At 47.3% G+C, this 15,101-nt stretch overlaps 1 protein-coding gene across 5 annotated transcripts in view; it reads right to left on the reverse strand.

The window, feature by feature from the left end:
• The window catches only part of NAV2 (neuron navigator 2), a 370,532-nt gene extending 359,614 nt beyond the window's left edge, over positions 1-10,918 (reverse strand). For all 5 annotated transcript variants that reach the window (XM_079786933.1, XM_079786930.1, XM_079786929.1 and 2 more), the window contains exon 1: positions 9,826-10,918. In XM_079786933.1, coding sequence (XP_079643059.1) covers positions 9,826-10,083 — 258 coding nt within the window. In that variant the 5' untranslated portion in view covers positions 10,084-10,918. The remainder of the gene's footprint in view (positions 1-9,825) is intronic.
• Between the last annotated feature and the right edge of the window lie 4,183 nt (positions 10,919-15,101).

Raw genomic sequence — 15,101 nt, forward strand, 5'->3', positions numbered from 1 at the left:
CACACACACACACACACACGCACGCATGCACGCACGCACACACACACTCCTATTGGATCTACGTTCTCATGGGTACACGGTAGATGTCAAGGGGATTGCTAATTTAAAAGTCTGGTTTTATTTTCCAACATTTTATTGTGAAAAACTACACACACACAGGAAAGTTGAGAGAATTGTACATATTAACATTTTACAACATTTGCTTGCTCCTTCTTTCTGTAGATACACTCACTCTTCCTTTTCCTGAACCATTTGAGAGTTAGTTGCTGACATAAAGACAATTCACCTCTAAATATTTCAGCATGTATCTCCCTGGCAAAAGGACATTTTCTTACCTAACCCCAGAACCACTAAGATCAATGGAATAATACCATCTAATATGCAATCTATGTTCAAGTATCTCCACTTGTCTCCAAAATGACCTTCCTAGCACTTATGGTTTTCCTCATCCAGGACCCAGTCAAGGAGTTCTCATTGGGTTTGGTTATTAAGGTCTTTGGCCTCATTTTCTGGAATGGTCTGTTACCTGCCATTTAACATGTTTTATCTCTCATGACACTGACAGTTTTGAAGATCTGTTGTATTAAGGAGTGATCCATAATCTGAATTTATCTGATTGCTTCCTCTTGCCAACAAATGATTTTGATCCAATTCCTTATTTTCCCCTTCCTCTGTCTAAAACCAGCCCTACCAATTACACTAAGTGATAACACTTAGTGAAACTTGAGGCCTCAGAGAACTTGGAATTTTACACATCCTAGATTGGGTTAACTGATATTATTAAGCAGCTAGCATTTATTTAATACTGAAAGAATATTTTCAATATTCCAAAATTCTGGGGCACAGAAGAGGAGCCAAGTGGCATATGGATCCAGCCAATGGAAATTTTACAGCAATTTATTTTGATTCAGTATTAATAATTCTTTTCAAATATTTTTATCAAAGTGCTATCACACTTGCTACTTAAGAACCTTGACTTTGGGGTCAAACAGATATGAATTCAATGCCTGGGTCAGCCACTTTGCTAGTTCTGCTAGATGGAAAAGTAGCTGAAACTCTCAGCCTTGGTTTCCTTAGGGTGCAAGATACTTAAACCAGTGCCTCGTTCATAATAACTGCCTCTATTAAGCTTCACAATAACTCTTCAAAAGAGGCAGAGTAGGTATTATCCTGTCTCTTTTATAGATGAGGTAACTGAAGCTCAAAAAACAACATAACTTATTGAAGGTTACACAGCAAAATGTCAAAAGAGACAACTAGAGCCCTAGCCAGTTTGGCTCAATGGATAGAGCGTCGGCCCAGGAACTGAAGGGTCCTAGGTTCGATTCTAGTCAAGGGCATGTACTTTAGTTGCAGGTTCCCCGGCCCTGGTCTGGGTGCGTGCAGGAGGCAACCAATTGATGTCTTTCCTCTCCCTTCCACTCTCTAAAAATCAATGGAAAAATATTCTCAAGTGAGGATTAACGAGAGAGAGAGAGAGAGAGAGAGAGAGAGAGAATGAAGAACTGATTGAGAGAATGAAGAATCAGTTGCCTCATCTGAGGACTCTCTAACAACCCCCCCGCCTTTCCATAACAAACTAAAATCTTTCAGAACCCTTCTCAGGTGCCCCTTCCAAAGTTTGGGGGGCACCAAAGCCCACCAAAGCCCATAGTGTTCTCTCCCCCTCCCAGTCTGCAGTACCGCCATTATCACACCCTGACAAATCTAGAATCAAAGTCACTGACTTTCAGAGCTGTCACTTCTATTTCTCTTCAGGAAGTAGCATCTACCTCATGGGATATTGTGAGGATTAAATGAAATTATACATTTCTGTTGTTATGCATTCTGCTTATGCTGAGACTGAAGTTATGTTCAGTGTCAGTGACCATTATGATCATTATTTTTATTGTGTCATATTGCCATGAGTAACTGATTTTGTTCAAAGGCCCCCAAAGATCTCTGGTAGGCTCATAATTATTTTGACCAAACCCCCATTTCTATCTTCTGTCTCACCAAGACAGAGGGGTTGGAACAACCCAACATTCACTGAAGGTATTAAGGTTTCACTTGGAAGGGGAGACAGAATATTCGGATGCTGTGGGGCCATTGTTTGCAAAAACAAGAGAGGGTCTGTTTTCCTTGGGAAAGGAAGCACTAAACCATGAGTCATTCTTTAGGTTCTGAGTGGGAGACTAGGGTTCCTGCAAAAACTTGTGTGTCACTCACCATTGTCTTATGTGGACTGAAGCACAAAGCCTGACCCAGTTTTGTTCTCAAAATCACATGGCCCATTCTGCCCAAGTCATTCTAGAAACACATTGTCCATCTCCTTGAACAATGTGGCCGAGTCACCATTGAAAAAGAAAAGACAGAGTTGCCATTGAAATTGACCCTATGGCTATTGGTAAAACCACTGGGCAGCTGGCCATGCCTTGAGGCACCTTAATAACCAAACTGACCACAAGGTCTAGCTCCCACCACCATCAGGCCAGGCATGGAAAAAGAGGGCTTCCCTTCTGCCCTCAGAAAAATAAGGAACCATTCAAAAGTCCAGTCAGTGGGACTGTTCCACTCTTGGTCTTGGGCAGGGTCATTGGTGTGATCATCTCCACTGTGCCAGCTCAGACTGGGTGTACACAGGTGCCTTCCTATACATTTGGTTTGCAGCAGATCCCTCAGTATGGTTAGTGCTGTAGAGATGGCATTTCTGGGACCAAAATGTAGAGGTTGCAGTTCACAACTCTGGATATGACTCCATTGGAGGAGATTGCCCTTCATTTACTCTCACTCCCCATTCATCTAACCAAAGCCCTGCTATGCTCTCTGCTTTCACAGTGCAAGCCATCTGTCCTTTCATGTAACCAACCGTGCACTTGGGAGGCAGAGAAGTAGGGTGGAAAGAACATGAGCTTGGAATGAGGAATAGTTTTCACACTTGGCAGTGACCTTTGGTAATAGAAATAGGCAATACCTATTCTTTGCTTAGTACATGGCAGGCATGGTGCTCAGCAGCCTACTTGTATTATCTCTATTATCTCACTGAACCCTCATAGCCAATCTATGAGCATCAATATTTCTGCTTTATAGATGAAGACACTGACATTTAGGTGTTAAATATCTTGCCCAAAGCTTGGCTTCCTCCTATAAAATCCATAGACTGCTTTACATTTTACCTAGTTTCCTGTGTCTCAAATTGAATTATAAGTACACCGTAGACTACCGGGCACATAGCAGATGCTCCACAAAAGTTCCCTTCCCTGCTGCTGAGGCTGATTCTAAGAAATCTCTGACCTTAAGCCAAAATCTCACTGGGTGGTTTGGCTTTTTCAAGACTGGCTTCAGGAGCGTCACCAAGGCCTAATTAAAACACCTCTCTCAAGGCTATGTCTCTTATGTCTTATAAGTAAATAAAATGGGACACCAATATTTGGTGCTTCAATCTTGGTCACCGAGAAAAAGAGTGTGAGAAGTGGGAAGCAAATCTAACTCTTCTGAGAGTTGGAAATCGGCTATAATTCCTCCAGCCTGGTCTTTGATGTGTGTGTGCTTACATGTGCTTATTACTTTAAGCTGTTCCATGTGTATATATTTGTATATGTCTGTGTATATATATGTGTGTATATACACATATCCAGAAAAAAAATATATGTATATATATATTCCCCCAATGATACACTAAATAAGCCACTAGTTCCACCCTTAAAGTGTCTTCAGAAAATTAACCCAGGGAATAAGCAATAATATGTGAACTATAAACATTCTTGCATGTTGGCAGATAACCATACTACACATTCCCCTCCAAGAACTGAGAAAGAGAAGAAAGGGAATAACACAATAGCAAAAAAATGCACTAATCAAATCCATAATCAACTTTGATGCTGGAGCACGGATTCTAATCAAAACACAATGGGGTAAAGTTGCAACAGGTTGTAAGCTTGGAGCTGAGTGCTCTTCCCAGGGGCCTTGCCTGTACTTTCTTTTTAAACATCTAAGACACCCACAGAGGATTTCAATCACTTCTAATTACCTTTTTAAAGAAATGAGTTGCAAGTTGAGCCCCAGGCTCCTAAAAACAGGAAATATCAAAGTATTATATATATGTTTTCCCCCTGCAACTGCTTCTTAAAAATAGGCTAACCTCTCCTCAAATACCTGATGAGCATTCCTTATCTGAAGGTTGACCAGACAGGGTTTCTGAACCAACACAGAGCCAATCTCTAAAACAATTCTTTGTAAATGCTCGTAATTTATACACCATGTTAACAGAGCAAATGCTATAAAATGTTCATTCTTGGGGGAAGGCCCAGGTATCCCAGCACCAGGAAGGGAACTTGGGAGGATGTGCTGGTGCAGAGCACAGTCCCCTCCCCAACTGAGGGTCAAGACCCAGCTGCAGGTTGTGGGAGAGATTCAAGGTGAGGCGCTTGGGGATTTGACAGTGGGGCTGCACCTTGGAGCTATTTTCTGGCTTGCTGGCTGTATTAGGTCTTTTCACACTTGATGGAGATGGAGAGCAGGCTTAGGGGAAAATGGGCTGTCACTGGCTGAGGTGAGTTGCTGCATAATAAAAGAAGCCGTGAGAATGGCCTCCTTTCCCCTATAACTACCCTGTTGAATATTCTGAACCCCAAGCTAATAATAATCATCACTATCATTTCCCAAGGGTCTGTTATGAACTGGGTATTTTATGGACACCATCTCCCCAGCTTCTCATAACCGCCTTGCATGCTCAGAATTACTATCCACCAGGAAGCCAGCATGCAAATCCAGTTTTTCAGCTGTGAGAAGACTTTATTCTTTTCTCATCACCTTTTAAAAAGAAGATTCTAGGCCTGGTCAGCGTGGCTCAATGGTTGAGCATGGACCTATGAAACGGGAGGTCGGGGTTCGATTCCAGGTCAGGGTACATGCCCGATTGTGGGCTCGATCTCCAGTGTGGGGCATGCAGGAGGCAGCCATTAATGATTCTCTCTCATCATTGATGTTTCTATCTCTGTCTCCCTCTCCCTTCGTCTCTGAAATCAATAAAAATATATATTTTTTAAAAAAGAAGATACTAGATACGGAGCAATTACCTACTGCATGAAGGTGCAGCTCCCCTGTGGTGACATCAACTCCTGCTCTGCACCACTGTGTGGCCCTGCTCCTCATCCTTCCCTGTCATGCCCACCTCACCTCTTCCCCACCCAGCCATGCCATTCCTGCCTATCACTGCAGCCCAGCCACCTCCTGCCTCCTCCATGAGGCCCTCTGGACTTCTCTAGCCATCAGGGCCCTTCTCTTCCTTTGAAGCCCAAACATACCTCTCAGCCCTGTCTGTGCTTTGTGCTGTTGCCCTTGGTACATCAGTTATGTCTCCCAACTAGACTATAAAATCCCCAAGGCCCAGCCACGTTTTATTTACCCTGTTCATCTGCCGAACAGCTGAAGGAGGCAGCTACAGAGAATGGAAAGACCACTGGCCTTAAAGCCAGAACAACCTGAGCTGGAATCCCTGCTGTACCACACTGGGGCAGGATGACCCTAAGCAAGTGACTCCACCTCGCTGAGTCTCACTTACTCTTGTTGCTCAATGGTTAGAGCAGTGGTCTTATAAATCAGGGCCTGAAAGAAATCAGGAAGTCTCCGTGGTCATCTCTGTGTAGCATCATGGTTAAGGGCATGGAGTTCACAGTCAGACTGTCAAGGTCCTAATTCAACTTCTGCTACTCACAAGGTCATTAACCCAAACTTTGCCTCAGTTTCCTCATAAGTTTCCTCACTTATCTCATTGGATTGTTGTAAGAATCAAATGAGGTAGTTTATGTAATACCTTTAGAACAATTCCTGACATATAGGCAATGCTATGTAATGATTTGCCATTATTATATTACTAGTGGCCCAGTGCATGAAATTCGTGCATTGGGGGGGTGGGGGGGGTGGTTCCCTCAGCCCAGCCTGCACCTCTCCAATCGGAGACCCCTTGGGAGATGTCTGACTGCCGATTTATGCCTAAACTGGCAGTTGGACATCCCTCTTGCAATCTGGAACCGCTGGCTCCTAACCGCTCACCTGCCTGCCTACCTGATCACCCCTAACTGCCTCTGCCTGCCTGCCTGATTGCCCCTAACCTCTCTGCCTGCTTGCCTGATCACCCCTAACTGCCCTCCCCTGCTGGCCTGATCTCACCCCTAACTGCCCTTCCCTGCTGGCCTGATCTCACCCCCAACTACCCTCCCCCTGCAGGCCTGATCTCACCCCCAACTGCCCTCCCCTGCCAGCCTGATTGCCCCTAACACTCTGCTGGCCTGATCTTGCCCCCAACTGCCCTCCTCTGCTGGCCTGATCACACCTAACTGCCTCTGCCTTGGCCCCCACCACCATGGCTTTGTCTGGAAGGAAGTTGGACATCCAGAAGATGGCCGGTCAACCTGGTCTAATTAGCATATTACCCTTTTATTAGTATAGATAGATTATATAGGATAGGATTGCTTAAATGGGAGGAAAAGCCTTTTTCAGCAGGAGGCAATGCTCTTGGCAGACAAAAATACATAATCCCTATATCTGGACTGATAGCCAGCCATATGCACTATACTGCCAAACTGGTCATTAAAAAATTGAACTGCTTTCTTACACCCTACACCAAACAGTTGTTGCCCTTAAAACTCCTCCTCAGCCTCACCTTAGGTTCTGCCTTCGCAGTTCACTCAGATTAGGTTCTGATTGGTTGGTTTCTATGCTAGTCAGCATCTCCAGGCCTATCTTTGGGCCTGATCAGAGAGGCAGGGCTGATCAGCAGCCCCCACAGCTGCTGATGAGGTCCGGAGAGAAAGAGAGGCAAGGGGTGATCAACAGCTGCCACAGAGGCTGTGGATCAGACCCTTCTTCTCAATCTGGGCCTCTCTCTGGGCCTGATCCACAGCCCCCTTGGACTGACTTCCAGTGTTCGGTCATCTGTTCAGTCGTCTTGGACATTATGGACCCTGGCTCTTTATATATATATATATATATATATATATATATATATATATATATATATATATATATATATATATATAATTGTTATAGGAAATTATTGTTATAGAAAAGGCCATATCTGCTTTAAATGTTACTGTAAGGATGAAATGAGATAATATGTAAAGAGCCTGGCACATCAGGACCTCAACAAGTGGTTCTGCCCTTCCCTCATCTTCCTAATGTGCCTGTTGTACTAGGCAGGTGATTGATGCTCTGAAAATCCTTGTGAACCAATTGATATTTTCTCACGGGCTTAAGAGAATAAGCTATGCCCACATGCCCTATCTCTTAAATAGCTAACTTTATTGTGTTCCTTATTTGCCAGACACTGGGCTAAACACTTCACATATGTTATTTTTCTTAATTCTCACCATTTTTGTGGTTGTTTATGCCCATTTTTACAGATGGGAACACTGAGGGAGGCCCAGATAGGTTAAGTGACTAGGTCACCCAGCTATTATTACATGGTAGAGATAGGAAACCATGGATATCTACTTGTCTTTAAAACCTGTACTATTGACCACTGCACAATCCAGCCTTCTGCCCCAAATGCCCTAAATAAAATGGGATTCAGAGGCCCCAAGATATCATTTGCCATTTAACTTATCATTTTACGGTATCTTCTAGTGATAACTATTGCACTGGGGACTACCAGATGTCAAGCCAGACACAGTCGTTTAGTCATAATGAAGAGGCTTTCCTACATGGTGAATAGGCACCGTGTCAGGCAGACTGGGCGGTAGCTGGGTCCAAAGAAGGGAAAATCCCTTTTGCCAAGGTCACTTTGATGCCAAGGTGGTGCAGTGAGAACAAGGATCTTCCACTTGCCACAGAGAAGAGCCCCCAGGAATCCCAGACACGTAAGGAAAGGGCCAGTTGGTAAAAACCAGGATAGCCTACCGGGACGAGGCCAGTTTCCTTAGCAGTCCATCTAAACCACCTTCATGGAAGGTGAACAAGATCCCACCGAGGGAAGGCAAGGTGGAATGGGGCATTCTGGGAACTGTGCACCAAAGGTGAGGGAGGGAAGCAAAGCCTTGAGGGATGAGACCATGCCAGCTGCAGAACCTTTTTTTTCAGGCAAGAGGGTGATGAATCACCTTTCCAGAGCCTTCCCAGTGCAAGTCCTCCAACAATGTTCAATACAGGGTCAAATGGGTGAAGGCAGAACAGCTGCCTGGGTGTGAACAATCAACCCCAACATCTACTTTCCCTCTCATTCCTCAGGTCCCATCATCAGGCTGGATGTATCACATCCCAGAGTTACTGCTCAGGCCTCCCACATACAGCCCACAACACATCACAAGCCCCACCTCCAAGGATGAAGGGGGAGGAAGAGGGGAGAGGGGAGACTCTGACAGAATGTGCCCGTGAGTTCATTCCCATTTCAGAGCTCGCTGGACAAATCCTGTGGCCAACAGCAGGAAAACAGAGCAGAACACAAAACCTGAGCAGAGACCCGCTGGAGGAGCACTGGGGGAAATCTTGCCTTCCTCCCACACGCCATCACTCAACCCTGTCAGCTTCCAAAAACGTTTAGCAAGTGCAGCAGCAAGGGTCATGCTTATCAGCCTGGTGTGGGAGCTTAATCTGCTTTGAGGGCCTTCTCCAGCCCAGAGCTCCGAAAGTCTGCTTACAATTAGCTTCCAGCTCCAGTTCCTCCATCAGAAAGGCTAGGAATGTGTTGAGTTCTAGCCTCTGATCAGAGAAAGCTCAGGAGAAGGTGGAGACAGCGTCAGCAGAGACTTAAGTGCCAAAAAGGTCAGCTGGTCTGTTGCCACTTCCCCGACACCCAGCCCCAAACTGCCTCCCCCTCTGGCTTCCTGTCTCTCCTGACCAGGACAGTCATATCCGTCAAGTAGGCCTGTCCCCAAAAGTCCCTGATGACTGACTGCCAAGAAAATACAGCGTGCCCCTGCTCCCTCCTACCAGAAGAGGGAAGAAAAAAACAGCAGGGAGGGCTGGAGGCCAAGAGAACCGGATTGGCCCTTGCTGATTTCCTTAAAAGAGATTGAATGGCCAGGGCCTGTCACCCAGCCGAATTGGGTGATGTGAGCTCAGTCTGGAAAGGTAGAAGTCACCACTTCTCCTCAAGCCACCCCTCACCCCCACCCCCAGTTACCCGGGATACCAGAACCAGGATCAACTCCCCAGGAAGGAGGGGCTTAGCTTTGGGCCGCCATTCTGAGCAGCCACCCCCACCTCCACCGCCACAGCCAGCCAAGACACTAGGAGTCTCCAGCTGGCTGCCGCAGCCGGGGCACCAGGCACTCCTCCTACTGCAGTCCCAGCACCAAGCCCGGACTTGGACCCCTGTCAGTCCAAAGGATGCAGCAGGGCGGGTCATCTTCAAGCCCAGGGAACAGGTTCACTGCCACCCTCAGACTTTGCAGCTAGGGGGGCATGGAGCCCATCGAGGCCCCTGGTCATTCCTTGTCAGTGATAGAAATCTCTACAGAACTGACAGACAGACAGACGGAGACCATGCTGCTTTGGGGGGCCAAGCCCTCAACATGCAGGACCTATTTCCAGGGCTGCATACGTTTTTTAGAGAACACCTGGCCGCGCCCCACCCCGACCCCAACCCCCAAAGGAAGCCTCAGGTGGGCCTGTACCCTGGTCTGATATAGATCCTTAAGGCAAACCCGGGCCACACCCACCAGCCAGCCCACTCTCCTCTCGCATCCCTCAACCTGCCGGCCTTAATGGAATGGTTCCCTTCTCCGCCCACAGAGTAGTCCTTTCCCCCCATCCAGCCATGCCAACCCCCCCCCCGCAAAAAAAAGTATTCACCCATCCCCCCGCCCCACGCACCCCCGAACATGGCCCCGGCACACAGCCTCTCACCTGGGTATCAAACCCGTTCTCCACGGAGCCGCTCTTCCGCAGCGGCAGCCCCTCCCCCGCCGGCTCCTGCAGCCCGTGCGATTTCAGCGGGATCTGGCTGGGAAAGACGGTCTTGCTCACCTCCACCTTGCTTCCCAACTTGAGGTAGCAGGGCTGGGGGCCGGCCCGGGCCGGGGGCACGTGCAGAATGGGCGCGGCGCTGTGCACGGGTTTGGGCAGTCCCGACTTCATTTTGGAGGCGACCAGAATGGCCGGCATCTTCTCCCGGGGCTTCGGTTTTCCCAGCACGTCCCTGGCAGCGGCAGCGGAGGCAACCGCTAAAGGCAGCGCGGGCAGCAGAGCAGGCGCCGGGCTCAGCCCGCGAGGCGCCCACCACCAGTGGAGGGGAAAAAAAAGAAAAAAGCCGAGGTCGGGGAGCTCGGAGCAACCCAGCGAGCGCACCTTCGGGGTGCGGGAATGCTGCAGAGGACTGGTCGAGGCGCTCAACTGGTCCGGCTGGATGGATGGATGCTGCAGTCGGGTCTTACGCCCCTTGGGGGTGGCCTATTCAAGAGCTCTGGGCAGTCAGGGACTGTTGCCTCTTGCGATTCTTCTCCTGGGAAGCCGAGGCTTGTAATCCCATATTAATTTGTCACTGCGTCTCCGAAGTGAGGAGGTCCCTTTGGAAGAGAAGCGGCGGGCACACACACGCCTCCCGCTCCGTGAGGCTGCGGTGTGAGCGGCGAGGGAAGGCGCGAACCGCGGAGGAAGGAGAGGGAGGGCGCACGGAGCTCAAGGAGTCTCAAGACCACCGAGAGGAGCACCGCAGTGTCACCCGCGACGCAGAGGCGCGGCGAGAGCCCCCGAAAGGTCTCTCTAGGCGTGACAGTCACCACTTCCCCGAAGCCCCCCGGACAGATAGCACCTTAACGCCTGCGGGTCTGCACATGCTCCGTGAGCTATAGTGCAGCAAGGCTAGGGCCGTGGGGCGCGGGCAGCGGGACGCGCGGCTGGGCAGGGCTGCGCTTGCGAGCGGCTGCCGCAGTTCCCGGGAACGCTGCGCTGGCTGCGGGGCTCCGCGCGGGGGAAGACAGGCTGCTTCCCCGCGGCTGCGGCGCGGGCTGACAGCCGGGGCCGCCCCGACGCGCCCATTGGTCCGAGGCGCGCCAATCAGCGGCCGCAGCTCTCACTGCAAAGGGGGCGTGGCCTCAACTCCGGGGCCGCGGCCGAAACTCTGGGGCGCGCTTGGCCGCAAGTACAAAGCCGGCCGCGGCCGCTCTGCGGCACGGCGCTGGCGGCGCGCCTCCCGCGGGCCCACACCCCGCGCCCTGAAACCTACTTTTGAAAAATGCCCTTTCGAACGCAAACGTCCGCCTCCGTCCCCTCCGGCGGGCACGGCTCGGGGAAGTTTTGTTTCCCTTTTCAAATTATTCTGGCCACCTTAACGGTTTAAGTCTTCCGGAGTCGCGCCCGAGGCCCCGCGGCCCCCCAGCTGGCTGCTCCCCGTCTCCCGCGTTAACGACGAGCCAACCATTTCTCTTCTTTTCTGCCAGGCGGCCAGGGGGGCCTCCCTATAGCTTCCTCTTCAGTTTTCAAAGGCTGCACATTTCACTTAACTATTTGAAGTATTTATGGGCAAATACAATACCCAGGGAAGCTTCCCGCCCCGAAACAGCTCCTCCTTGCAATCTGCCGGGACTCTGTAATTAGAGTGTCCGGAGGAAGCCAGCGAGGCTCCATGGCCCTGGCTGGCTCAGGCTAATCCCCTGCTGCATGTCATGGAGGAGCCCCTCCCTGTCCTTGCCTTGGACACACTGGCCCCACAGGTTCCTCGACTTTAATTCCCCCAGGATTTCTTCCCTCATCGCAGTTGCAGTTTGGGTTCCTCGCTGACTCAAAGGATGTGAGAATTGAAAGGGATGGTCCAGGCAGCCAGAACCCTCGCGGTTCATGGTTGAGGAGCACTGCCTGGATTGAAACTGGACACATGCTTTCATCTTACATGCATCCTTAGAAAGCTTCGGTTTTTCACTTGGAGTGAGGAGGAGGTTTGACTGCATTTATATACTGCGCTGCTGTTTGGATTAAATGAGATAATGCGTGACAATCCTCGAGCACAAGTACCTGGCGATATAAAGGGTTAATCAAAGTCGAGTATTCTTATTGTTATTAACGATTGCTACTCCCCTCTCCCCCAGTTACCTCTGCATATAAGCTGCCTGTCTTTCTTCTGTCTCTGTAGGCCCACCCTGTAGACTGATTTACAATACTGATGGCATTGATTTATCATTTTCCAGACCAGAGGAAACAAGTTTAAACAAATAAAAATTAAAACTCTAAAAACAGCACCAAGAAATGAGAAGGTGCTTTCTTATCCTGGTCTGTCCCCTCTCCCACCTTACGTTACACCCATTCTATATTATAAATAGCAACTTCTGGTCTCGCTAGGCTGAAATGCATACAGTCTCATATATAATGTCAGGTATCCTCCTTCCCTCTGAAATTAAATCACACGTGGTCGGTGCCATTTACTGAGCACTCTGCCTTTTGCCACCTTGTTATGGATCGTTTCATGTGTTTATTTTCTTCTTAAAGAGAGAGACTCGAAGTTAGGAACTGCATTTAAACTATTATTAGGTTCTCTCAGCATCAAGTATCATGCTGTAGACAGAACAGTCAATGAAATGATCAAATGAATGAATGCTAGCAGCAGTTCTCCAGGAGGAGAGCCTTTTAGATTCCTGCCCATAATTCTGGTTTTGACGGTGTTCCAAGAGTTATGGAAAGATACTGCAGTCTTCGACTTTAAAGATCCTGGAGATATTCCAAAGTATTTCCATGGCCCTAATGCCATGGTTCTCAAAGTATGGTCCCCGGACCAGCAGCAGCACCTGGATACTGGTTTGAAAACCCCCACCTCACTATGCTGTACACCTGAAACTACTATAAAATTATATAGATTGTCCAGTGTAATTGACAAAATAAAAGTAATGGTTAAAAAACACACGCCCAAAACGCACCCCAGACCTACTGAACCAAAAAGCTCAGGAGGTGGACCCAGCAATCTAGGTTTAACAAGAGTTTTAACCTAGTGATTTGGATGCATTCTAATGCCTGAGAACTTCCTCCAGCCTCAATGAATACATCATGCATTCAGTGCTCTTCCTGGGCTTCTTAAACCTTAATATACATAAGAATTACAGGAAATCTTGCTAAAATGCAGATTCTGATTCAGTAGGTCTGGAAGTGGGCTGAGGTTCTGCTTTGGGGTAAGTTCCCCTGTGATGCCCATGCTGGTGGTCTGGAGCTTTTGAGTAACAACAAGGCTAAACCAGAGGTAGCAAAGGGTTTCATCTCAAGAGTCATCTACAGCTAAGTGACTTTCTGTCACACTGTGCTGAAAAGAATTCTGAGGGTGCATCGATGTAGTTTAGTTGTAAACAGCAGTATGATCAATTAATAATGTCTGTTGTGGGTACAGAAATAGAAATAATGACTTACATGCTGTGTGTTTGCCATCTTTTATCTCCCGTTTAAATCCTATTTGCTGCCAAGGTCATTTTTTTAATGTGTACCCTCAAATGTGCACTAATAGGAAAAACATTGCATTCTTTTTTTCTTTCTTTCTTTCCTTGGTATTAAAAGTACCTGTTACGAATTAATACTGTAGAATTTGATAAACATATGAGCATTCACTTTAACCTTGTGGGATTTATATAACTAAAGTCTGATCATTTCTCATATTGCTTGCCAGAAAACTTAAATTTTTTCAAGTGTATTTCCAAATTTCTTTCCCTGCCTCCTCATCCCTTCAATAATTTTATTTGCTCTTTCCTGGAACATTTTTATTTCCCTTTATAGCTTTCCTATAAGTCATAGTTTCTTTACTTAAAGCAAAATGATTTATCAAAATAAGCAGATAAGTGTGTGTGGGGGGAGGGGGGTGGGGGGGAGAAGCTACATTTTCCCTGTAGCAAAAAAGATAATTGCAAGATTCCTCCTTAAATAAGATCATCTCAAATTATTAAATAAACTATAAAGTTACTCCTTTCACATAGATTCTATGTTCACATGAAAAGTCATTTTAAATCAGTATGTTTGGTGAGCATTGTTAGCTAAAGAAGTCATTGGTTCAGACAATGGCAAACTATTTTGGAAACAACATACAATCCAGATTTTTTTTAAAATGTTATTTTTAAAAATTATATGCACTATGGACAGCCCAACATTTTAAATCTCAACTTAGACAACCCTTCTCTCCTTTTGTTCTGTCTCACTCTAAGCTTTCAAAATGGCCCACATGTCAGTGCTGGGGAAATTTGAAACTTACTTTCAAAGCTCTCTGGACTACTGAATCATCCTAAGAGTTCGGACAGTTCCCTGGTTGTAGGAAGAGCCAACTTTAGATCAGGATGGGCCAGCTGCATCCCTTTCTGATCCTGACATCAGTCTCTGGTGATTAGTTGAGTGTGAATGGGGGCTTCAGAGCTGACCTGCAAGTGACCAGTCCCATCAACCCATCCTTCATTAGGGTTAAAGACCCCTGGTTGCACCTGACCTCCCAAGAAGACAGCCCTGTGAAGATCCTGAAACATCCAAGTCCCAGTCTATCACAAAAAATGCAGGGATGGGGGCGGGGTAGTCAACAGCCTCTTGGAGACTCCTGACTATAACAGATGAAAGGACATGTTGCAAGTCTCTGGAATAATAGAAAAAGCGAAATATTCAGTTTATTTGGGAGTAAAAAAGATCACATTAGCTTATTTTCAAAAGCTCACTTTCCCTTAATTTTCTGTGATATGGTTGACAACTATAATACATAGCTCTCAGAGATGGCACAAATGCCCACCTTTCAGTAGTGGCTGAATTTAGAAAATCTGCTCACCCTGCCCCCAACGACTTCTAATCTGCCTTCTTCCAGCTTGGTCTCTGGGTCTGCATGCAGATCAATATGCACAATGGTGATTTCTGGAAGACTGTGGTTCTCCCACCTGAAGATTTTGGAGTGTGAGGAGTCTCTGTGAAAGTGTGTGTGTGTGTGTGTGTGTTTATGAGCATTGAGGCAATGACCCTGACTAAATGCTATATCATAAACTATTGATTAATCAGTTATGGGATGGCTCAGTCAATAATTCAATGAATAAATTGTTGAGTGCCATCTATGTGCCAGGGAGTGGGCAATATGATAGGGAGCAAATAATAAGCTCTTGTTCTCTGCTCTCAAGGTTTCAAGAATCATACAACTGCTGTTTCCAAGTCTGAGGCTTGTCCTTTTTCACCACTGAAAAAATGGAGAA

The sequence above is a fragment of the Cnephaeus nilssonii genome, assembly GCF_951640355.1.
Source record: "Cnephaeus nilssonii genome assembly, chromosome: 13".
Classification (NCBI taxonomy): Eukaryota; Metazoa; Chordata; class Mammalia; order Chiroptera; family Vespertilionidae; genus Cnephaeus; species Cnephaeus nilssonii.